Source organism: Indicator indicator, chromosome 23 (assembly GCF_027791375.1).
Source record: "Indicator indicator isolate 239-I01 chromosome 23, UM_Iind_1.1, whole genome shotgun sequence".
NCBI lineage: Eukaryota > Metazoa > Chordata > Aves > Piciformes > Indicatoridae > Indicator > Indicator indicator.
The window spans coordinates 4,306,617-4,331,937 of record NC_072032.1 but is presented as its reverse complement, the minus strand read 5'-3'; the positions used below and the strand labels follow the sequence as shown (position 1 = coordinate 4,331,937).

General features: G+C 50.3%; 1 protein-coding gene across 1 annotated transcript in view; it reads right to left on the bottom strand.

Moving 5' to 3' along the window:
* Window positions 1–25,321, bottom strand: part of PTPRA (protein tyrosine phosphatase receptor type A) — a 110,568-nt gene that overhangs the window by 21,752 nt on the left and 63,495 nt on the right. Inside the window, exons 3-6 of the mRNA XM_054391556.1 lie at window positions 11,335–11,413; window positions 10,518–10,877; window positions 7,340–7,357; window positions 266–350 (exon numbers count right to left, since the gene is read on the bottom strand). Of these exons, the coding sequence (XP_054247531.1) occupies window positions 266–350; window positions 7,340–7,357; window positions 10,518–10,877; window positions 11,335–11,413 (542 nt within the window). The remainder of the gene's footprint in view (window positions 1–265; window positions 351–7,339; window positions 7,358–10,517; window positions 10,878–11,334; window positions 11,414–25,321) is intronic.

The window sequence follows — 25,321 nt, the reverse complement described above, 5'->3', positions numbered from 1 at the left end:
TCAGTCTAAACCACCCTACTATATGGGACACTCTCAGCAGCAGAACAGGCAATTCCCTACATGAGGCTCAGCTTCATCAAGGCAGGGGTAACCATCATCTCCCACATAACTCCAAACAGCATTTCCATTATCCTTACAGGTTTCTTTGGAAAAACATGGCTGTGTCAGCCTCCAGCTTCTGGAACAGCACAAAAGGCTGATTCCCACTCATCCAGTCAGTAATTTTTTGCCAAACAAGGGAAGTCAGCATTAAATCACCTCTTACCTTAACATGTACAGCACAATAATAATAAATACTATCACTAGAAGGGAAGACAGGGCCACCATCACAGCTATAATTGGAGTCTCATCTGCAGAAGGAAGAGAGAAGTGTGGTTAGCAGCGTCGGAAAACATCCAGTGGCATCCTTTAATGGGGCTCTACAATTTCTGCTGGCAAAATATCATCACCATCATCAACATCATCATCACCATTACCATCATCATCATCACCATTATCATCATCGTCACCACCATCATCAGCATCACCATCATGTAAGGAAGATGACATTTCTCCAGCCTGACAATGAAGACAGACACACAACTTGAGCGAGCACCACATATCTCAGATACTTCAAGGTGAAATTAAGACTTGTCATTGCTATCCAAAGCCTGGAGAAGGCTCTGGGGAAACCTTAGAGCAGCCTTCCAATACCTGAAGGGTGGCTACAGGAAGGCTGGGGAGGGACTGTTTAGAAGGGCCTGTGGTGACAGGACAGGGGACAATGGTTTGAAACTACAGCAGGACAGCTTTAGGTTAGACATTAGGAAGAAGTTCTTTACTGCGATGGTGGTGAGACCACCTGTGAAAGGGTTGTGGATGCCTCATCCCTGGAAGTGTTGAAGACCAGGCAGGATGAGGCTTTGAGCAACCTGCTCTATTGCAGATGTCCCTGCTGACTGCAGAGGGATTTGAAGTCGATGGTCTTTAAGGTCCCTTCCCACCCAACCCATTCTGTGATTCTGTGAAACAGGACAAGAGGGCAATGCTTCACGCTGCACCTGAACACCTTCAGGATGAGATTTGCTGGAGAGGTTCAGGGCTTCTGAGCTCATTAGGATCTGTCTGGCTCATCACAAAGAGGTGTCTCCTGCTGGGATCTCCTTCCTCCCTGCAAATACTGGGTCTAGAGAGGGGCTGATGTCAAACAAGCCATCTCTGGAGACGACCATGCTGTACATAAGGCCCCTGAGTATGAACTAATTCATCTTGTTTTGTTGTTTGCTCCCTTGCAGAAGCTTCTCGGGGGTGGGCACCACACAGTTCCCTTGCAAAGAGTCAGATGAGGCATGTCTGAGACATTCCCATCCTCAACAGATGTATTTTTAAAGAGGCTGTTTGCAGCTTGGCCTGAGGGTTGGTGAAACAGTGGTTGGGCAAACAAATCACCCAGCTGGGGCTGGAAGCCAAGCAATGCTAACCAGAGAGGAAAAGGGCCCTGGAGGGTGTTTGCCCAGATAAATGTGGATGCCAGCGATGCCAGCTGGAGGGGTTTTCATTTTCCATCAGCTCTCTCCATCTGTATGGGTCACCACACCATGCCTACACATCTCAGACCCCTGAGGCTGCAGGCTATGATCCCTCTTTCCACCTTCTGTGCACCCATTTCCCTGGCAGAGCTGACTCCTGCTCCACATGGCTCAGCAATTTCAGCCAGCAGATTTTCTTAGGTGAGAATTATTTTGTTATCGCTGATTGCAGGGGGGTTGGACCAGATGGCCCCTAAAGGTCCCTTCCAACCCAATCCATGCCAGGATCCTATGATTCCTACCACCTCTGACTAGTGATCTGTTGAGGGTTAATAGTTCTGCATTTGTCCTCTGTGGCTGTGTGGTCTCGAGATGTTCTTCCACCCAAAAGATAGGATTTTTGTGTAATGATTTCAAGGCAGTGACCTGGTATGGCAAATAAATCCACGACACCCTCCTGGTCTTGTGCCTCTTTGCTCTTTCCATCTACGGTCCTCATTTGTAAGCATATCCCTCAGCCCAGCAGCAAAAAGCTAAGGAATTTATGAACTCATAGAATCATTCTCTTTGGAAAAGACCTTGAAGATCATCAAGTCCAACCATTAACCCAGCACTGCCAGGTCACCACTAAACCATGTCCCTCAGCACCACATCTACACAGCCTTGAAACCCCTTCAGGGATGGGGACTCCACCACTGCCCTGGGCAGACAGAAGGTCTCCCCTCAGCCTCCTTTTCTCCACACTAAACAACCCCAGTTCCTTCAGGTGCTCCTCCCCAACCCTGTCCTCCAGACCCTTCACCAGCTTTTCCCTGGACCCACTCCAGCACCTCAATACACTTCTTGGAGTGAGGGGCCCAAGACTGAACCTAGTATTTGAGGTATGGCCTCACTAGTGCTGAGTACAGGGAGACCACCCCTGCCCTGGTCCTGCTGGCCACACTGTTCCTGATCCAGGCCAGGATGCTGTTGGCCTTCTTGGCTACCTGGGCACACACTGGCTCATCTTCAGCCAGCTGTTGACCAACACCCCCAGGGCTTTTCTGCCAGGCAGCTTTCCAGCCCAAGCCTGCAGCACTCATAGGGTTGTTGTGACCCATGTCTGCTTCCTGCACACTCAGCAGCTGCTTGAGCCTTGGCATTACCCACCAGGAGGATGACAAAAAGCAAGGCCTGGAAAGCAACACAACCATGGAGCATCTCAGCCCAACCACAGCCAGCCCTGCCTCTCCTCTAGCATGATCCTTGTTGAGACTTCCAAAAGTAACCATCATCACCATCCTGGGCAGAGCAGAGGAAGGTGAGCTGCCTTACCCAAGCCCTCGGGCACTACGCCCCCACCAGGCATCGCTGGAGCCTTTCTCCTGCCTTGGCTCAGCCTCGCAGATGCTGAGCCGGGCAGAGGCTGTGCGGCAGCGCCGGCTGGCAGGAGATGTGATTTATGGGCAGGGTGGCTGTGGCAGCAGGATGCAGGGAGCCTGGGGGGTTGGTGGTTTGCTCTGCAGCCCTTCTCCTGACACATCTGGCTGGATGAGTTAGAGCTTTTCCACCGTGGCTGCTAACTGCCGGCGTGCTGCCCAGCCCACCCTGCAAAGCCCAGGCAGGAAACAAGCTGGAGGGGTCCCCTCCTGCCCCAGCCAGCCCTGACAAGCTGTGCCAACCACCCTGCAGTTCCCATCCTGCTCCAGCCTTGGCCCCAGGGCACCTGGAGAAGGACAAGGACACAGCCTTCTACTTCCACAGATGTGCAGTGCTGGAGCATCCACCATGATCCAGAGCCTGGAGACCATTGGGATGCTTAAAGATTGCCCTGGATCCTCTGAGAAAAGAGCAAACCATCTTCTGCTGCTCAAGACCATAGAATTATAGAATTGTTTTGGTTGGAAGAGACCTTCAAAATCTTCAAGTCCAAGCATTAACAGTTTTGAAATCCTTCCAGGGATGGGGACTCCACCACTGCCCTGGGCAGTCTGGTCCAGGCCTTGTCAACTTTTTGGTGGAGGAATGTTTCATATCTCCAACTGTAGGTAGAGGTGCTACAGACCAATCTATAGGCTGCCCCCTATACATCATGAAGACCTGAGTGCAGCCACCTAGCAGAGAGAGATGGTGCTGAGCAGCCCTCCTTGCTCATTCCTGTCAACACCTGCCCACACAATGTGAGTCACATTGAGCAGACAAGGAGCTATGGGATCATGAGCAAAAAAAATGGGGGTAAAGGAAAGGGCAGCAAAGTCATAGGGTCAGTGCTCCTCAAATAAAACCCCAGGACATGAGATGTGGAGCTCCTGGAAAAGCAAATCCTGCAAAGTGGTCAGAAAGGGAAAGCAGAGCAGAAGCAAGAGTTTAAATCCTGTCTGTGAGATCTCAAGTCATAAATCACAGTCCAGCTGCATTCCCTGCCAACATCACAGTGAGCTTGCAAGAGCAGATCCCTGATACAACCTCCAGTTGTTTTCCTGCTGTATTTCCTTCCTGGTTGTATCTGGGAGGTGGAAGAAGCCACCCCAGAAACTGCAGGTGAGGATAACTCAGCGTGTTCACACAGCACCTGAAGTGACTCCCTTGGGAAGGTGTCACACACATGCACATGCTCTGCTTGGGACAAGGCCAGACCACCACTGCATGCAGCTCAACATGGTGGTCCTCCAGCCCCATCTCCTACAAGGTGCTACCATGGCAGTGAGGTGTGCTGGGAGAGGCATGCAATGAGCAGAGCAGTGCTTGAAAGCCAGAGGATCCTCCTGAGCTCCACATCTCTCTACTGCTGGCTCTCCACCCTGGAGGGATACAGACACATTATTTCAGCCCATCCACAGGGAAATGGAAAAGGGTTTGTTATCTGCTTTCTTCAAACCATGCCTGGATGTCTTTCTAGAAGGTTGGCATGGCCCTTTCTGTGCCTGTGTGAACCTCATGAGGTTCAACAAGGCCAAGTGCAAGGTCTTGTCTTGCACGTGGGTCAGGGTCATCCCTGGTATCAGCAGAGGCTGGAGGATGAAGGGCTGGAGAGCAGCCCTATGGAGAAGGAAGGGGTGCTGTTGGGTGAAAAGCTGGACAGGAGGTGGCACTGTGTGCCAGAAAAGCATACATGCCAGCTAACCCTGCCTCTAACTAATCCCACTTCTGGATCCAAGAATAAATCAAACCCATTCTTGTCTGTGCCCTTTCCACACCCAGAAATGACCAAACATCAGAGAAAATGGTTTTCTGGACTAAATCAGAGCAGAGGCAACTCCACCATCCTCAAGCAGGAGAAAATTGACCTACAGAGAAAGAAGACAACACACCCCAAGCCAAGCTGAACCAACGGCTGGACTTTTGGCTATCACTGGTTGCCTCCCAGTGCAGCTTCTTGGTGTCAGGGAGCCAGGAGTTGTGACCAATCCCCCTAGAATAAGCCTTCAAGTCAGAGGCCTGGGAAAACATTAATGATTTTGTAACTATTAATGTTAATATTAACAACACTAACGTTGATATCAACAGGAAGTCTGATTTTCCCCCCCTTTTTTATTTCTTTGCAGGAATGAATGATGGCAGAAAGATCACAAAGTAAGATCTCAGCCATGCTGGACCCAAGGGGGTTACTGAACATTTCTGCAGCAGCTTAACCATTATTTCAACTGAATTCCCTCAAACCTGTGTCCTTTCGATTTCCTCTGTGCAGATGTGGCCTGACAGCCAGAACATCCATCTTTCCTGCACCATCAGCAGGGCACTGGGAGCTTGGCAGCATGGCTCAGCCCTGGAACTATTCCAGCACAGGTTGGTTAGGGCTCTAAGCAACCTGCTCTAGTTGCAGACATCCCTGCTGAGTGCAGGGGGCTTGGACTGGATGATCTTTAAAGGTCCTTTCCAACCCAACCCAGTCTGTGATTCTCTGTGGGGGCCCTCTCTAATCCACAACCCACCCTGATACAGCAAATGCAGCCATGTGCCATCTTGCCACCATCTTCTCCACTCACCACAGTGGCAGCAGAGCAGAGACACCAAGTAGTCATAGGAAAGCAACTCAAGAACCAAGCTAAGGCCAGATTGCTACACCTGGTTATAGCATCAGACAGTGATAGAATGTTCTTTATTGCTCCACAGAGATGGATTCCTGAGCTCTGGAGAGAAACAGCATTGCTGTCCCCAGGAGATTGTGCTCTTCTCCCCTGGGTTGCAAATCCAGAGCTGCAGCAAGTCATGCAGAAGCTCCATCCCTGGAACCATTCCAGGTGAGGTGGTTTGGGGCTCTGAGCAGCCTGAACTAGTCGAAGATGTCCTCGATGACTACAGAGGGTTTGGACTAGGCGAGCTTTAAGGGTCCCTTCCAACCCAGAGCATGCCACGACTCTGTGAACAGATTGCTGTGGAGTTCACAAAGCTGAGACACCCATCAGAGCAGGGATGAAAACACACAGAGGAAGCTCCTTTCTATGGGTGGCAGTGGCTGCACCTCCGCTCTGCCCTCTCCTGTAGTGCCAAAGCAAGGAGTAACTGGAAATGTTCTGGTGGTGACACCAGTTCCAGAGCTGGGAAAGCGTGCCTGAGTGCCCCTGTCTTACAAGAAATGGATTGGTGCTGCTGCTTGCCAGCTGAGCTCAGGAGACTCATAACTGCTCACACCCTTGGAGGTGAGTAATGGCAAACTACAGCAAGGACACTGAGGGGCTGGAGCACGTCCAGAGAAGAACAACCAAGCTGGTGAAGGGTCTACAGCACAAGACTTGTGCAGAGCAGCTGAGGCAACTGGGGGTGTTCAGCTGGAGAAAGAGGCTGAGGGGAAACCTTCTGGCTCGCTACATCTCCCCAAAAGGAGGTTGGAGACAGGTAGGGGTTGGTCTCTTCTTGTAAAGAACAAGCAAGAGGTCAAAAGAAAATTGCCTCAAGTTGCACCAGAAGAGGTTTAGGTTGGACATGAGGAACAATTTCCACCCCAAAAGGGTTGTCAAGGCTTGGAACAGTCTGCCCCAGGGCAGTGGTGGAGTCCCCATCCCTGGAGGGATTTCCAAGCTGTGTAGATATGATGCTGGGGGACATGGTTTAGTGGTGACCTGGCAGTGCTGGGTTAATGGTTGGACTTGATGACCTTAAAGGTATCTTCAACCAAACCAATTCTGTGACTCCATGATTTTCAAACCAGGCCCAGATCCAGTAGGATTAAGTAACAGCCAAGAGACAATTCTTCAGTAAAAAAAAAAAAAGAAGGAAATGTCCTGAATGACTTCTTAGACTTTGGTGATCCAACTCTACAGATTGCAGCACTGATATTTTCAGTGCTGAGCAGGAACTTGTTGTGTCCAACAGCACAGGTATAACTTGCTATGGGGTTGTTTATTTCTAAAAAGAAGAGCCCACCACAAGCTCAGATCTCAGGATGTCACCACCTCTTCCAAAGCCCTTGAGAGTTGTTGTAAAAATCATTTTTTGCCTTGCAGTACCTGAAGGGAATCTACAGGAAGGTTGCAGAGGGACTTTTCATATGGATGTCTAGTGGCAGGACAAGGGGGGATGGCTTTGAAGATGAGGAAGAGTAAGGTTAGAAGTCATCTTACGAAGAAGTTCCTCAGTATGAAGGTGGTGGAATAGGTTGCTTGGAGTATTCAAGGCCAGGCTGGAAGAGGCCATGAGCAGACAAGTCTAGTTAAGAGGTGTCCCTACCCTTGGAAGGGGGTTGGAATAGATGATCTTGGAGATCCCTTCCAACTTGAGCCATTCTATGATTCTATGATTTTTGAGGCATGTCCTAATGAGAGCTATCTCATAGCAGCATACTTCTGCAAGTGTTTTTTTTTTTTTTTCAGCTGAGGGCTTGACTAAAGAGCAATGAAAGAGAGAATTCTTACCTCTTCTGTCAGAGTTACCTGCAGAAAAAGAAAACAAAAGTCTCTTAGCAACAGAGAAATAGACATCTTCCTAAGTCAGGAAGGATCAAAGACTACCACAGTAACAAATTTAGTAACTCTTATTATCTTCTTGTAAACCCTCCCTTTAAAACACCAGCTGCAGAGCCAGGATGTTAAAGGGAATTTCAGGCCTGGCTTAGGAACGTGGAGAAAGGAACAAATCCCATTTCTTTTAGCAGCAGAGCTGGGAGCTGAAGTTGAGCTGTAACATGGACAAGCACGACCCACAGCTCTTCATCCCCCACACAGACTGTTTAAGCCCATAACCAGCAAGTCACTGGTGCAACTCATTAGCACTTAAATATTATGAGATAACATCCAGCACTAATTTCAGAAGAGTGGCTGAGCCAGAAGTTCAATTAAGAGGAGCTGGGCTGAGGGATGGGGGTGGTGAGCATCCAAGGAAAGCCTCTACCTGCTGTTTTGAATGTCTCATTTGGAAGAAGCCAGAAGAAATCCATGCCAGTTAGAAATCCCAGCCCAGCTCTCTTGCTGCAACGATGCTGGCATGGCCACCCCATGCCTCTGGTTTAGGTGTGAAGAGCTGCAGCACAGAGCTGAAGAAGGTTTGGAGAAGCAGGAACTGGCTGTACAAGGTGTAATTGATGTGGTGCTTTCTGCTCCCATCCCTCTCATGTGCACCACTTAATCCTTTCATGACTGATGTCCAAATTTCCCATTAAGATTAATGGTGAGGGCATCCCTAAAACTAATTGTTCTCCTTGATGAATTACTTGAAATAAAGAAAGAATTAGGTTTAATCATTTGTTCTCAGGACTGACATCAACTTGTGGCTGGACTTGATGACCTTAAAGGTCTTTTCCAACTGGAATGATTCTATGATTCTAAGTGAGAAGCAACATCTGCCCTTGATGGTGCAAAGGCCAACAGGTCATGGCATACACCAAGGGAGTTCACTCAACCCAGTAACCCCAGTCAGAAAAAACCCAAAGAAAGGCAGACACAAAAATGATAAATTCAGCACCCTGCAGCAGACATCATGCCACAAAATCCAGATCTTAGTGCTACTTCAGGCCTCTTCCATTGCTTCCATTCAAAGGCTACATCTATACTGCACCTGCACCATGTGTAGAATCACAGACTGGTTTGGGAGGGCCCTTTAAAGCTCATCCAGTTCAACCCTCCTGCAATCAGCAGAGACATCTGCAAACAGAGCAGGTTCCTCAGAGCCCCAGACAACCTGATCTGGAATGGTTCCAGGGATGGGGCATCTCTAGACAACCTGTTCCATGTATCCAAGGTGACTCTGAACTTCTTCATTCTGCAGAAAAGCCTTGAAGATTTGTGTTTGATATGAAGGTGGATGAGCTTAGGACTCTAAAAAGAGGACTCTAAAAAGCTGGGTCACAAACTTCCTGCAGTCACACTGTGGGCAAAGCCAACTTCACTGGAGTTTCAGGGGCTGCAGTTTCCAAAGATGCTCAGAGGAAGTGGACAAACACATCTCACTGATGTGAAGGGAGGTTTAGGTACCCAGCACCCAATATCCCTTGGGAAATTTCCTGTCAAGGAATGCACACTTTTGATCTTCCTGCACTAACTGCAGTGTTACCTCCTCACTGTCCTTCCTCCCCCACCACCAATCCTGCACTGTAAAGGCTCTCCAGTGAGCACTGACATGTAACTGCTGCAGCTCATATGGTACCAAAGCTGGGTCTCAAGTAACACACTGGTGTGCAAACCATGGCTGGAGAGTCATAGATCACCTAAGATTTCTGGTCACCTCAGCTTCTTTTTTGCCTAATTCTTACAATTAGAACAGCCAAACTACATTCTTAGGGGCCACTTTTGTGATGTGCCAAGAGGAGAATGACAGCAGGATGGCAACAGAGACAACTCTCGTCCCTGAAGACCTTTCAAAGCAGACCAAGTAATGGGGAAACAGTGATAATGGAAGCATAGAATCACAGAGTGGTTTGAGGTGGAAAGGACTTCAAAGACCATGCAGACCAACCCCCCTGTCATGGGCAGGAACACCTTCCACTAGATCAGGTTGCTGAAAGCAATGTCCAACCTGAACTCCAATGCTTCCGGGGATGGAGCACTCATCCCACCATCAGATGTGCCAGCAAATGCAAGACTGAGACCTGCAGTGCATGGAATACTCTGCTCAGTAATGTCTCACCACATTGCTCCTGGTGCTCATCACAATGGAGACAGAGCATCTTCAGATGGTTTATCAAATCATCTGCAAGCAGCTCAGCAACCATCAGGTGGAGCATTGCCCTGTAGATGGGCCAGCACCATTCTACTACATCATCCTTCATCCCCAGGCTTGGCTCATTTAGGACAATGAGACAGTTTACCAGCTTTCCCCAGAATTCCCTGGATCTCACCCCTGCCTGGCCACCTCTACTCTAAGCCTTTGGGACAGGGACTGCCTTGTTGTGTGTGTGCTTGCACAGTGCCAAAGTGCATGGCTTGAGCTTATGGTGGCTACCAGAACACCACAAAATGTAGCAACACCCCAGATAACCCAAGCTCTGCAGCTGAGCAGCAACTTGGAAGGATCTGTTGGTGGTAGCTACAGAGACACCTTATGGGTCAACCTTTCAGGTGGGCCCTGTTTCACACTCTGGAAACCATAAACATTGATGAAATTCATATGTGACAAAAGTGCAATGAGATCCTACAATCTGTGTGACCCAACACCTTGTGGAATGAGATCTAGGTATTCTGGTGCCCCAGCATCTTGTGGAACAAGATCCTAGGGTTTGTGGTGTCCCAGCACCTTATGGAAATGGTTTCTGGATCCCCAGAACATTATGGAACAAGATCCTAGGTATTCTGGTGCCCCACAACCCTGTGGAACAGGATCCTATGGTTTGTGGTACGCCAGCACCTTATGGAACAAGATCCTAAGGTTTCTAGTGCCCCAACACCTTGTGAAATGAGATCCTAGGGTTTCTGGTGCCCTAACACCTTGTCAAGAAGCCCAAACCTTCAACAGGATAGATCCCTATTGATCCAGCCAGTTCAGGGAGTTACATTTGTTTGTATCATGATGGAATTTGCCCCAAAGTGTCTCCTCCTCCCCTTTCTTTCAGCAAAACCAAGGAAGAACAAAGAAACAAAGAAAGGTGAAGGAGATGCCTACCATTGTGGGAAGCAGAAGAGGTCTCTTGTGTTGTGACTGTTGCACTGAAGTTCCTCTCCATCGTCTCTGCTTCTGTGCTGGGGAGAGCAGTGTATGGAGCAGACGGCGTCACACCAGGCAGCAGGGAGGTGGCTGGAGGCACAGGCATGGTTGTCCCCAGGGTGGAGGTGTTGAGGCTGACAGTGGTGGTGTTGGAGATCATGGTGGCTGTAGATGCAGGTGGCTTTGATGCCATGGTAGAAACAGTCACTGGAGTGCTAATGTTGAGGCTGTGTGCGCTCGTCGTAGTCCCATCCTCAGGACCTGCTGTAGGAGCTTTGGTGGGGCTCCTGGGGGAGGTGGGCACTGTTGTGGGTGGCCCTGCAAGAGGAGAAAACACAAGAGGACCTCCATGAGATACCTTGCAGCAATGCTGAAGGGTTTAGATGCTGGAGATTTGCATGACAGGGATAAAACAGCCCAAAAGCCTGAGGCCAGGCCAGGGAATGCTTTGCACAGCACAGTGATCCCCACCCTATAAAAGCAGGGAACTTGGACAGGTATTGAGGAGGAACAAGGGTTGGATCCATACTTTCTAGAGGCAAAACCAGCAGGGCCCATTTACTACACAATCACAGCATGCCAGGTTGGAAGGCGCCCCAAGGATCATCTGGCCCAACCTCTCTAAGCAACAGAATTGAAATGCCCAGCACCCTCTTTTCAATGCTTTACACTACAGTTAGGTGGAGAGCAGAGTCACTGAGCCTGTGAGCACTTACTCCTTTGATCCTAAAGATGGTTTAGGGACAAGAGAGAGGAGACAAGGAGCATAGCTTACCTGTTGTGATGTTGTTAGCACCTACGCTTCTCAGGCTGCTTCCGAGCAAAAGGAGAAAGAACCACAAATCCATGTTGACCTGGGGAAGAGAGCAAGGAACAGTGACTTCAGCCTTCATAGAATCATAGAATTGTTTCAACTGGAAAAGACCTCTAAGCTCATCAAGTCCAACAGTCAACCTAAGACCACTGTGCCCATTAAGCCACGTCCTGAAGTGCCATGTGTGGCACATCACCCCAGAATAATTCCTCCCTGTGGACACTGCTGTGCATCCTGTATGTGCAGAGCTGGCGGAGAAGAGTGAGCATGTGGCTACAGACCCTGTGTGGGTGGGAAGGATTTATCAGTATACATCTCCAACTGAAGGGTGCTTGGGGAGATACCAGTCTGGTGGACCAGCAAAGGGAGATACCAGCAAAGGTGACCACAGATGAAGCAGGGAATGGGTGAACAGTGGAAGAGCATGAGAGGAATGAGCTGTGAGGGTGAGCACCAAAGAGAAGGACCTGCTCTTACAGGAGATTAATAATGTGTCTGCAAAGGAGCATACTATGAGCAATGTGAAGATCATGGCAAGGAGCCTAGATCAGAATGCTCAGGCAGGGAAGGAGAGGTCAGCTCCTCCTGCAGGCAGCACCAGGCTCACTTAAGCTCCTGCCTGTTACTGGGTGTGCGCAGAACACCCACAGGAGGCCAGGCTCTGCTCCATCCAAACTCCACCAGATTCCCTGCACGTGAGGACAAACAAATACCCACAAGCACTAATCCAAGATCACTCCTTGCACTGCAGGAAATGTCCTGCAAATCTACAGGATGATGACCTCAGCAGAGCTGTTATCCCAGCCCTTATAAGTCCAAGGTTTTAGTGGTGATTTCTTTCCTCAGTAGACCTCCAAAAGCTCTTGAGAAATGGGGATAGCTATCTCCTCCCAAGTAGATCCAGGCCCAGAGGCTGAGGTAAACGACAGCAAGATGTGAGACATCATCATCCTGGCCAGAAGAAAGCCCAAAGCTGCCAAGCCCCAGACCAGCACGTGGTCCTGGGACCTCCCAAGGACGGGCCAGCATCTTGCCTCTGCTAGGAGACCTGTGAAGGCTTGGAGGTGGCTCTGCTGCATGCCATTGATGTGCCATTGCCCAGCAGCTGCTGTGCCACTCTCTCTGGGCCTTCAGGCTTTTGTCCCATGTCCAGTTGCATCTTCAGCATCTCCTGGGAGAAGGCTGTGAGACCTTGCTGCCAAGTCAGCTCAACAGGCTGCCAAGAAAGGGCTTCGTTCCAGATACGTGGCCTGAGCCTCTCCCTCCTAAATGGATCTTGTGTTGTTTGCTCTCTCCTTCTATTTATTTAAATCTGCTTCCATCTAGACCCATCCCAAACTCTGGACAAACGAACAACACTGAAGTAATCAACACGTTGGAAACCATATCAGAAATGCAAGATCCTCCCCACCCCACCCAGGAGTATCTCCTCCCACCAGCACCAGCCACTTACACGTTTTCCTCCCCCTTGAAAGAAAACCTGGCAAAAGTCAAACTCACTCAGTGACCACAAGGTCAGACAAACCCTCAGCCAGAAGGAAACCAAGCTCCAGAGATAAGAGCTTTCCTTCAGCAACCTCTATGGCCAGTCCTGGGGCAGGGCTCTCTCCAGAAGGTCCCAATGGCACGAGCAGACAGCTTCCCAGAGGGTTTCATCACCAGTTAGAATATCTGTCTGGGTGAATTTGAACTGATTCAGTCCTCCTGCCGTTGGTGACAGCACTGGTGCCTCCCTGAGGCTCTGCTCCAGGGTGGGATGTCTGGGAACCCCACAACTAAAATGGATTTGATGGTACAGAATCCCAGCATGGCAGGAGTTGGAAGGGACCTCTGGAGATCATCCTGTCCAACCTCCCTGCTAAAGCAGGGGCACCCACTGCAGCTTGCCCCAAATCACAATCTCCAGGTGGGTTTGGAATCTCTCCAGAGGAGGCTCCACAACCTCTCTGGGCATCCTGCTCCAGGGCTCCAGCAACCTCACAGCAAAGAAGTTTCTCCTCCTATTCAGATGGAACCTCTTGGGCTCCAGTTTGTGCCTGTTGCCCCTTGTCCTGTCACTGGACACCACTGCAAAAGAATCTGGCTCCATCCTCTTGGCCCCTGCCCTTTAGCTGTTGCTGAGGATCCCCTCTCAGGCTGCTCTTCTCCAGGCTAAACAGCCCCAGGGCTCTCATCCTTTTCTCTTCATATACATGCACCTGCCCCTTCAGCATCTACAGAGCCTCTATACTGGATTCCCTCCAGTAGTTTCTTGTCTCCCTTGAACTGGGGAGCCCAGAACTTTACCCAGTACTCCATATGTGGCCTCCTTAGTGCAGAATAGAGGAGGAGAAGAACCTTTATCAACCTGCTCCTCACACTTTTCTTAATGCATCCCAGGACACCACTCATCTTCTTGGCCATGAGGGCACATTGCTGGCTCCTGGTGAACTTGTCCACTAGCACTCCTAGGTCCTTCTCCAGGGAGCTGCTGTCAGCCCCCCACCTGTGTGGTGCTGGGGGTTATTCCTCCCCAGGTCCAACGCTCCACTGTTGGTGCTTGTTGAGGCCACGCAACAGGCAATCACACTTTGGAGTTGTGATGGTCCTATGGTAAAGAGGTTCTCCATCCAGCATAGGAAAGGGAGCTTGTGCCCTCCCCGTGTTTGACTGCATCCAGGAAGCACATGAAGACGTGCTGCCAGCAAGAACAAAAGCACCTTGCTGCAGGAGACAGATCCTCTGAGCACCTCACTGTGGAAACACACAGAACTAGGTCACTCCTCATGATGGGACCCACATGCAAAGGCAGAAGTACCATTGCTCTCTACAGCTCCCTGACAGGAGGATGGAGTGAGTTGGGGGCTGGCCTCTTCTCCCACGTAATGAGGATTAGGATGAGAGGAAATGGCCTCAAGTTGCAGCAGGGAAGGTTTAGGTTGGATATTACGAAAAATTTCTCCACAGAAAGGATCTTCAGGCACTGGAAGAGGCTGCCCCAGGGAGTGGTGGAACACCCCTGGGGGTGTTTAGAAGATGAGGAGCTCAGGGACACGGTCTAACAGCCGTGTGCAGGGAGATGTTGGGTTATGGATGGACCTGATGATCTTAAGGTCTCTTCCAACCAGGTGATTCTGTCATTCGGTGACCACTCTGTGAGCTGCCAGCTCTGCCTCACCACCTTAAACCCACAGCTGAGAGCAAGCAGCGGAGGGCTCTGTGTTAGGGGAGGGCTGTGCCAGCCCCGCCGCCAGCTCTGCCATTCCTCACCCCCTGTTCCCAACCGCAGGATAAAGGAAGGCCAGGGATACGCCGAGACCTGCTTCTTCCCATGAAAGGCCTGGCGAATCCGACCCCAAAGCCGGAGAAACCCGAGTCTCCCTTCCCCCCGGCTCCCTCCCTGCTGCTCTCGGAAAGGCAGAGGAAATACTTGTAATGTTATCAACACAAACACGGCTCCTGGCCGCGGCCACATCCTGCCAGCGCTGCACACAAACAGCCTCACGTCACGGCGCCGGCGCTGCCGCTGCCGCGGGGGGGACCACCACCGGCCCGGCCCCCAATCGCCGCCCCGGCCGCTTCGGATGCTCGGGATCCTGGCTGCTTGGGAGCCTTCCTACTCAAAAACCTGGGCTAGAAACCTGAATAGTGATAGGGCCACGAGGATGATCAGGGGGTTGGAGCAGCTCTGCTACGAGGACAGGCTGAGGGAGCTGGGGGGGTTCAGCCTGGAGAAGAGAAGGCTCTGGGGAGACCTAATAATTGTAGCCTGCCAGTACCTAAGGGGGCTACAAGAAGGATGCAGAGGGACTGTTTATACAGGCATGCAGTGACAGGAGCAGGGGCAATGGTTTCAAACTACAGTAAAGGAGATTTAACTTGGATGTTAGCAACAAGTTTTTTAGCATGAGGGTAGTGGAACAAGTTGCCCAGGCAGGTAGTTGAGGCCACATCCCTGGAGATATTCAAGGTCAGGCTGGATAGGGCTCTGGGCAACCTGAACTAGTTGGGGATGTCCCTGCTGACTGCAGGGGGTTGAACTAGAGCTTTGGAGGTCCCTTTCCAAACCAGACTATTCTATGATTCTATGATCTATGATAATTGCTAGCAGAGTTTCCAGAAATATTTTCTTTCTCTCTCTCTCTCTCTCTCTCCATATCTATCCCTCCAACTTTTATTTATGTCTGTATATATGTATGAATAGATTTATATATATTTATTGGAATCACAGAATGGTTGAGGTTGGAAAAGACCTTTAAGATTATCAAGTCCAACCCTTAACCCAGCACTGCCAGGTCACCACTAAAGCAAGTCCCTCGGCACCACATCTACACCACTTAGAAACCCCTCTAGGGATGGGGATTCCACCACTGCCTTGGGCAGCCTGGTCCCGGGCTGGAAAACCCATCTGGGGAAGAAATTATTCCTAATGACCAACCTCAATCTCCCCTGGAGCAACCTGAGGCTATTTCCTCTTGTCATGTTGTATTTATTTATCCTAAATAAATTTTATCCTAAATAAGTTTATCCTAAATAAATTTATTTGTCCTAAATAAATAGGACAAAGAGCAACTAGGATTTAATTTAGCCTAAATCATAGAATCATAGAACCATAGAATTGTTAGGGTTGGAAGGAACCTCAAGGATCATCCAGTTCCAATTCCCCTGCCCTGGGCAGGGACACCTCACATTAGATCAGGTTGCCCAGAGCCACATCCAGTCTGGCCTTAAAAACTTTCAGGGATGAGGCTTCCACCACCTCCCTGGGCAACCTGTTCCAGTCTCTCACCACCCTCATGGGGAAGAATTTTTTCCTAACATTCAGTCTGAATCTACCCACTTCTAGTTTTGCTCCATTCCCCCTAGTCCTATTGCTACCTGACACCCTAAAAAGTCCCTCCCCAGCTTTCTTGTAGCCCCTTTAAGATACTGGAAGGCCACAATAAGGTCTCGTTGGAGCCTTCTCTTCTCCAGACTGAACAGCCCCAACTCTTTCAGTCTGTCCTCATAGGAGAGGTGCTCCAGCCCTCTGATCATCCTCGTGGCCCTTCTCTGGACACAAATAAATATATTTATTTATCTATATTTATATAGATAATTTTATATATATATATATATATACATATTTATGCATATTTGCATATTTTTATGCACACACACATATATAGACATATAGATATCTATAGTGTATATCAGCTGCACTCTCCCCTACACTGCTGGGAACCTTCCCATAGGAAAGGCTGTGTTTGAGCCTACTGGTTTTGAGGCTGCAGAATGTTATGCTTTAAAACATGTGGATCTTGTCGAGATGATCGATGTTGGGGAGGGGGGTGGAGAAGGAAATAATCTCTTTATAAAGTAATAAGTGGCTTGAAAATGGCCCTGGTGCGTGCTGCTGCTGGAGGGGAGTTGGCTGCAGGATCATCCCCCCCACCCCTCCCCATGTCTTTAGTCTTTAGTGCTGCAGAAAGTGGCCAGCTCCTACCCGGATACAGCCATCCACAATCAAAGGCAGGATTTATCCCCACCTCTGACATATTCCTAATTCCTGGAAAATGAGGCAATCCTTTTCTCTGTGCGAGGAGGAGACACGACCTGAATTCCACCCAGCTGCCTGGGACCCCAGGACCCACTGCTGTTTGCTTTCAGAAAGATGCTGCAATGTAGTGGCTCAACCCCAACCACCCAACTCCCTCCTGCTGGCCCCAACTGCAGTGAAAAACACAAAAAATCGTTCACTTTACTTCTTTCTTTTGTCAGGGAAGAGGGCAAAGCCAGGAGTGAGATTGGCGTTTGCCCTGGTTAGCAGCTCACTGTAGGACAAGAACAAGCCTGAGCATAAAGAAAGGGGAAAAAGGTCTGGTTGTTTTTTTTTTCCCTTTTAGGTGGCAGCAAGCCATCAGAATGGCTGGAAAACAAACCTGCTGTTCCTCTCCCCCTCCCTGCTCCTTTCCAATCCCATTTGTGGCTCTGCAGCCTCTCTGTGGAGCTGTGACCAGCAGCAGAAGAGAGCTGCCTGTGGGCTGGATTGGTGGCAGAATGATTTGGGTTCCTCTTCCCCCTAAGCCCAAACCTCTCATGATGGGTGAGATGCAAAGGAGGGGAAAATGACAATGGGGATGAGCTGCAATGCTGGAGAGCTCAGCAAAGCCTGGTCCTCAGGGAGGAATCACCCAGGGAGGGGCCATATAGCAGGATCCTTACACTGTGCATTGGTTTCTTCTCTTCATCAGCCCCCTGTGAGGAGCTGCCTCGGCTCTAAACTACATTGGGCTGGCTGCAGTGAGCTGGACATCACAGAGAGAGGGGCCACTGAGCTTAGGGAGGAAAAAAGGGTTGTGACTAATTCCTTGCATGTGTCTCCAAAGCTGAAAAGAGGCCTTTGATGTGTCACCGAACATTATTCCCCCACCCCACCCTCTGCTTTTCCACTCTTCAACAGAAAAGATGAATCACAGCAACCATTCACCCTCTCTGGAAATCCACTGCCTTTCCTTGCTTTTTTTTTTTTTTTTTTTTTTTTTTTTGCTTTTAAATAAACAGGAGGCTCCACATGAGTGACAGCTGCTGTGAGGGCTGGTGCATGAGGAGGGGGACAGGCCTGTGGGAAGGGCTTGGGCTTCTGCTTCCTCCACCTGCCCGACCTTCAAGAGATCACCGCTTGCCTGCACCTTAGTACTTAAGTCATGGCATGGGTTGAGTTGGAAGGGACCTGAAAGCTCAGCCAGTCCAACCCCCCTGCAGTCAGCAGGGACATCTGCAACTCGAGCAGGTTGCTCACAGCCCCAGACAACCTGACCTGGGATGGTTCCAGGGATGGGGCATCTCCCACCTCTCTGCAACCTGGGCCAGTGTCTCATCACCCTCATCATGAAACATTTCTTACATCCAACCTCAACCCACCCTCTTGAAGTCTAAAACCATTATCCATTGTCCAATCACTGTAAGTCCTGGTAAAAAAATCCCTCCCCACCTTTCCTGTAGCCTACTTTAAGCACTGAAAGGCCACCAGAAGGTCTCCCTGGAACTTTCTTTTCTCCAGGCTGAACAATCCCATCTCTCTCAGCCTGGCCTCACAGCAGAGGGCTTCCAGACCTCCCAGCACTTTCATGGCCCTCAGACCAAGAGGTGAAGGCACAAGTCCTCTTTCAAACAGCAACGTCGTCATATGTACATGGAGGGAATCTAACCCCACGCCCACCTGGCTTTCTGAGCATCCAGAAATAGCTGGCATGGTTGGGGTGATGTTAAAAACTGCTGGCCCGAGCCAGGATCAGTTTTCCTCCTGGAGGTAATCTTTAGTGAGATGTTAGTCTATCCCATGCTGACCATGCAGGCTCTCAAAGCACACACGGGCAGTAGCAATGTGCATGAAATCATTGTGGGTGGATGAAGGGAGGATCAGGTGTCCACCAGCCAGAAGGTGGAAGGAGGCTCCCCAAGCTCCCTTCCTAACTCTGATAAGTGGGAATTGCTCTATTTCAGCCCAGCTTAGCATCAAGTCTCCTAAAATGGCTTTTTGACTCCAGAAGTGAACAACACAGCTTGAATTTGTGAAAAATGTTCTCAAAGACCTTTGAGATCACAGTCAAGATGAACTTACTGACTCCAGTCCTGCTTAACATCTTCATTAATGACCTGGAAGATGGGGCTGAGTGCACCCTCAGCAAGCTTGCTGACGACACCACACTGGGAAGAGTGGCTGATACTCAGAGGGCCCTGCTGCTGTTCAGAGGCACCACAACAGGCTGGAGAAAACAGGCCAACAGGCACCTCATGAGGAGAAGTGCAAAGTCCTGCCCTTGAGGAGGAACAACCCCAGGCACCAGTAAGTACTGGGGGCTACCCAGCTGGAAAACAGCTTGGCAGAAGAGAACCTGGGGGTCCTGGTGGACACCAAATTGACCATGGGCCAGCAATGTGCCCTTGCAGCAAAGAAAGCCAGTGCTGTTCTGGGCTGTGGCAGACAAAGCATTGCCAGCAGGGTGAGGGAGGTTCTCCTTCCCTTCCACTCAGCACAGGTGAGGCCATTCTTGGAGCACTGTGTCCAGTGCTGGGCTCCCCAGTCCGAGAGAGACATGGACACATTGGAGAGAGACCAGCAAAGGGCCAGGGAGATGATTCAAGGGCTGGAGCATCTCTGCTATTAAGAGAGGCTGAGGGAGCTGGAACCGCTCAGCCTGCAGAAGTGAAGGCTCTGGAGAGGCCTCATCAATGTCTATAAATCCCTGAATTAGGGGTGTAAAGAGGACAGAGCCAGGCTCCTTCCAGTGGTGCCCAGTGACAGGACTGGAGGTCATGGGCACAGACTGAGACACAGGAGTGACTCTGAACTTCAGGAGACGCTTTTTGACTGTGAGGGTGACTGAGCACTGGCACAGGTTGTCCAGGGAGGTTGTGGAGTCTCCTTCTTCAGGGATCTTTAAAATTTGTCTGGACATGGTCCTGGGCAACCAGCTCCAGATTGCCCTGCTGGAGGGAGGGTGGACCAGATGACTTCCAGAGGTCCTTTCCAACCTCAGCCACTCTGGGACTCCATGAATCTGTAACTTACTGTCCTGCCAACTTTTCAAAAGGCCAACTTGCTGGTCTTTAAGCTCATAGTGGAGTGAGACAACATCCTGCACTAGGAAGGAGATGCCTACACTCTGCAGGATGTATCTTAGGATTTCACCAGAGTCCCTCCAGCTCTGTGCTGGTGTTCAGTGCACAAGCAGCAGTCACTGCACACCACGACAGCCCTCTGCCATGTACAAGACAACCCTCACCTTCTCAGAGCCACTAATCAAGAACCACAAGCTGCCCCGGGAAAATGAAGCCATTATAGACTCCAAAGAATCTTGGAGCACCTCAAGACTGGTAAGTGAGTCTCCTAGAAAAGCCCTGAGACTAGGGAATTATTAGCCCAGTTAGGAGATAGGAAAACTGAACTGATGAGGTTTTAAGGAAAATAAAAAAGAGAAAAACACCAATGAATGTGGATGCTTAAGTGACTGGCACAGTTCAGTTCCTGAAGAGAAGCAGAGAGGGTGAGAGTGGCCATCTGTCCTGTGACCGCGGCATGACAGATCTTGGTGGTGGTGTTTTTTTTTTTTCTGCCTTGATTTTGGACACAAATTTTGCTCTGCTATGTTTAAAGCCAGGCAAATCCCAACACTGACATGAGAGACCCCATGAGCTCATGTTGAAAACACAGAATACAGAAGCAGAAGTTGTCTCCACCCCTCCATCCAGGGGTGGCACAATGAGCTCAATGATCTCCACTCCTTGATCATTGACGTGCACTGATGGGTCCTCCTGGCCACAGTGCCAGCACAGCAAGTACAGTCACTGTCTGGAAGCTGCCCCAAGTGCCTTGGAGGGGAAGAGATACAAATATATAGAATTATTTCCCTAATGTTAATTTCCCTAATGACCCTCATAATTAGGAAAGGTTTAATTTGCTCTCAGCCACTCTTTTCTGCTGGCACAGCAACTGCTGGACCGTGGGAGCATGAGGCAGTCACTGCTGCACCTCTCACCACAGAATCAGAACCATTTTGGTTGGAATAGACCTTTAAGATCATCAAGTCCAACCACTTGGTCCTCATTGCCCTACCTTCCTCTAAGATAGCATGACGCTTGATCACAGGGTGTAGAAAGAGCTTCACATTATCACAGATTCACAGAATTCTTTTGGCTGGAAAAGACCTTGAAGATCATCAAGTCCAACCCTTGACCCAGCACTGTCAAGTCATCACTAAACCATGTCCCTCAGCACTACATCTGCATGGCTTTTAAAGCCCTCCAGGGATGGGAATTCCACCACTGCCCTGGGCAGCCTGGTCTAGGCTTTGACAACCCTTTTGGGAAAGAAATTGTTCCTCATGTCCAAACTAAAGCTCCCCTAGCACAACGTGAGGCCATTTCCTTTGTCCTATCACTTGTTAGCTGAGAGAAGAGAGTGACCCCCACCTGGCTGCAATCTCCTTTCATGGAGTGATAGAGAACAAGAAGGTTTCTCCTCAGTTTCCTTTTCTCCAGGCTGAACAACCCCTGCTCCTCACAAGATTTGTGCTCTAGACCCCTCACCATGTGTGGAATAAACCAGGATGGGTTGCGGAATAAATTGTGGAGGGAGACAGAAAGGGATGAGGAGCATCTTGGATCTGCAACAACGCAGAATGATCAGCTGGAGAGGATTTCCTGAGGGACACTCTGAAGGTGGGACAGCTAAAAGCTGAGAAAAAAATTGAGTTCTAAGAGATGGAAGAGCACTGAGCTAAGCCCAAGGGAGCTGTCAGGTAATGGAGGATGAAGGACCAAACCTAAGACACAACCAGGAGAAAGGTGCTGGGGATGGAGGGTTTCACTGCAGGTGAGGCTGGTGAGGGTCACTGGAACTGGAAGGAAATGTCTGGAGAGAGAGGTTAGACCCTCTTCTGGAGTATTCCTAGTATCAACATTGTCTGGGTGATGAACGGCTGGAGAGCAGCCCTGTGGAGAAGGACTTGGCGTGCTGGTGGGTGAAAAGCTGGACATGAGCTGGCACTGAGTGCTCACAGCCCAGAGCCAGCCTTGTCCTGGGCTGATCCCCAGCAGTGTGGGCAGCAGGGGCAGGGAGGGGATTCTGCACCTCTGCTGTGCTCTGCTGAGACCTCACCTGCAGTGCTGGGGCAGCTCTGGAGTGCTCAGCACAGCACAGACAGGGACCTGTTGGAGCAGGGCCAGAGGAGGCCACAGCAATGCTGGGAGGGCTGAAAGCTCTCTGCTGTGAGGCCAGGCTGAGAGAGTTGGGGTTGGTGAGCCTGGAGAAGAGAAGGCTCCAGGGAGACCTTCTGGTGGCCTTTCAGTACTTAAAGAGGCTGATCAGAAAGCTGGGACCAGACATTTTTTTAGGGCCTGTTGTGACAGGACAAGGGGTGATGGTTTGAAACTAACAGAGGGAGATTCAGCCTAGAGAGAAGGAAGAAATGTTTTACCCTGAGGGTGGTGAGACCCTAGCCCAGGTAGCCCAGAGATGTGGTAGATGCCCCATGGCTGAAACCATTCCAGGTCAGGTCATATGGGGCTCTGAGCAACTTGATCTTGTGAAGATGCTCCTGGTCATAGCAGGAGGTTGAACTGGATGACCTTTAAAGGTCCCTTCCAACCCAAACCATTCCATGATTCTATGATCTGCTGTAGCAGATCCCCAGAGCTTGTGCAAACCCTTGGCTGGCACAAGAGTGATCACCATGGCCTGCTGCTGTGGGACAGGCATTGCAGGTGCCCTGCGGTGCTGAGGAGAGCGACTGCCTGAGAGGCTCCAGCGAAGCTGCTTCCTCTTATTGTTCAAAATAATGAATGAGAACAGAAAGAAAGAAATCAGTGAAGTCACACAGGAATATATTTCTTTAAATATTCCATGCCAGGGTGTCCCCTTCTTTGTCCCAGTCATTGTCTGCACCACGTGTAAAGAGAAGAGGGGTGCAGCTCACACAGCAGCTCTGCCTGCTCCTGGCTGAGGAGTTGGGCTAAGCGTGGCCATTTTCATAGAATCAGAGAATCACAGACTGGGTTGGGTTGGAAGGGACCTTAAAGATCACTGAGTTCCGACCCCCCTGCCATGGGGCAGAGACATCCTCTACTAAACCACAACATCCCCACCTCGTGAGCTGCCCTTGGAGAGTGAACCCATGGGACATGGGGAGGAGAAAGAAGGTTTAAAAATAACAGACCAAAAATGAAGCCCAGCTGTTAGGCAGGACGGAGCTGACGTCCCAGCTCCAAGTCAAGCCAGAGGGTTTGGGCAGCGAGGGGTGGGAGCATCCTACTCAAAACAAAGGTGTTGGAGGGGCTCATTCTCCTGCCAGCCTTAAGATCTCATTAGGAGAGGCTAAGCTCCAATTAAAAGGCACGCGTTCGGTCATGCAGCTTAGCCTGGTGGTGCTTACCCTGAAATCCACCTGGGACACCTGTCAGGGTGCGGGGAGCAGCCAGCCAGTCCCACGGAGCAGCCCCCCGCGGGCTAAGAAAGTGTCGCGGAGCCACCAAACCACCGCTGTACCTGCCTGTGGTAATCCTGCACCGCTGCTGCTTCAGCCCTGTTGCCACAGTAACACTTCTGGTAGAGCCCAGATCACTGATTATGAAACTGGGGGGGGCGGGAAAATCAGAGGCTGCTAATTAGGATCTACTCCAGTTCTCCAAACGCTCCCTGGTAATGGCATTACGGTTGTGAGAGCAGGGAAAATGAAGCCACCGGGAAGCAGGGTCAGCACCGCTGGCCACACCACCCTGCTCTTTGGGGCTTTTTAGATGTGGGTCTTAAAATTCAGCTTGCAAATTCCCTCTAAATTCGCCTCCTTTTTCTCCTCTCGAAACAAATGTGCAAGACGTGGTGGAACAGTCTTTACTCTTTACATATATTTGCATGAATTAGACTAGAAGAAAAAGGCTTGAGGACGGCATACAAATGGTGATAGCGGGAGCAGGGCCAGGGGTGCAGCCCCTGCGGCTCCCCTTCACTCTGCTTCTCTCACAGTTTGCCAGAGAGAGGAACCCACATCCCAGCTTTACCAGTGGCTGTCAGGTTTGCAAACAAGGGGAACTGGAGTTCACAGAACCATAGAATTACAGAATGCATGTGGTTGGAAGGGACCCTCAAAAGTCATCTTGTCCAAAACCCCTGCGGTCAGCAGGGACATCTCCAACTAGATCAGGTTGCTCAGGGCCCCATCAAGTTTGACCTGGAATGTCTCCATGGGGCCTCCACCATCTCTCTGGGCAACCTGTTCCAGGATCTCACCACTCTCATTGTGAAGAACTTCCTCCTGATGTCCAACCTAAATCTGCCCTGCTCTAGTTTCAAACCACTGCCCCTTGTCCTGTCACCATTTGCCCTTCTAAACAATCCCTCCCCAGCCTTCCTTTAGGTCCCCTTGAATGCAGCTCTAAGGTCTTCATGGTGCCTTCTCTACTCCAGGCCAAACAGCCCCAGCTCTCCCAGCTTATCTTCATAACTGAGGTGGCTCCAGCCCTCTGATCAACTTCGTGGCCTTCTAAGGACCCATTCCAATAGGTCCATGTCCTTCCTGTGTTGAGGACTCCAGAGCCGGACACAGCACTGCAGGTGAGGTCTCACCAGAGCAGAGCAGAGGGGCAGAATCACCTGATGCAGCCCAGGATGTCATTGGCCTCTGGGCTTCCAAGCACTTATTGCTGGCTCATGTCCAGCTTCTCATCCACCAGCACCTCCCATTCTTTCTCTGCAGGGCTGCTCTCAATCTCATCATCCCCCAAGCCTGTGCTGGTACCGAGGATAACAAGTTGAAAGTCTTTTCCTCTCCGACTTCTGCTCTGAGTGCCAAAAGCGTTTTGAGGCATGTCTTCTGCTGAAAGCTGCAAGCTACAGGCTCTGGCTGGAGCAGTTGTGCTGCCAGACACAAGTGTTTTTCCACATGAGGGTACTGGAGAATATTTGCAGGCAAAAGGAAAACAGCCTGGCAAGTACATCTGGGGCTGCAAACCCAGCGTGATGCTGCTTTAGATGGCAGCTCACCCAAGTGCCTTCATTTCTCCATCCTCACTGGATGATCAATCTTCCAAGAGGATGAAATAGTGCTGAACAAGTGGGGTGAGGGACAAAGCTGTGCTGGTAGCTCATAATGCTCAGTACACCACTGGCAGAATCCATGTTTCACCAACCCAATTGCCTGACTTCAGCTAGCTCTGCTGAGGAGGACCCGGAGCCAGCAACTCCAAACAGAGCACAGAGGCTGAAAACCAAATTGCTGGTTAAATCTGTGTCCTGAACAGGCATGGCCTTGGATTTGTCATGGAGAAGTGCAGGAGTTGAGTGATGCCAGCGCCTTCCAGTGCAAGACCACCAGGCTGTGATACCCTGACCTTGACCAGCAGCAGATCTCCCTGTGCTCAGCACTGCTGAGGCCATACCTTGAGTACCGAGTTCAGTTCTGGGCTCCTCACTCAAAGGACATTGAGGGGC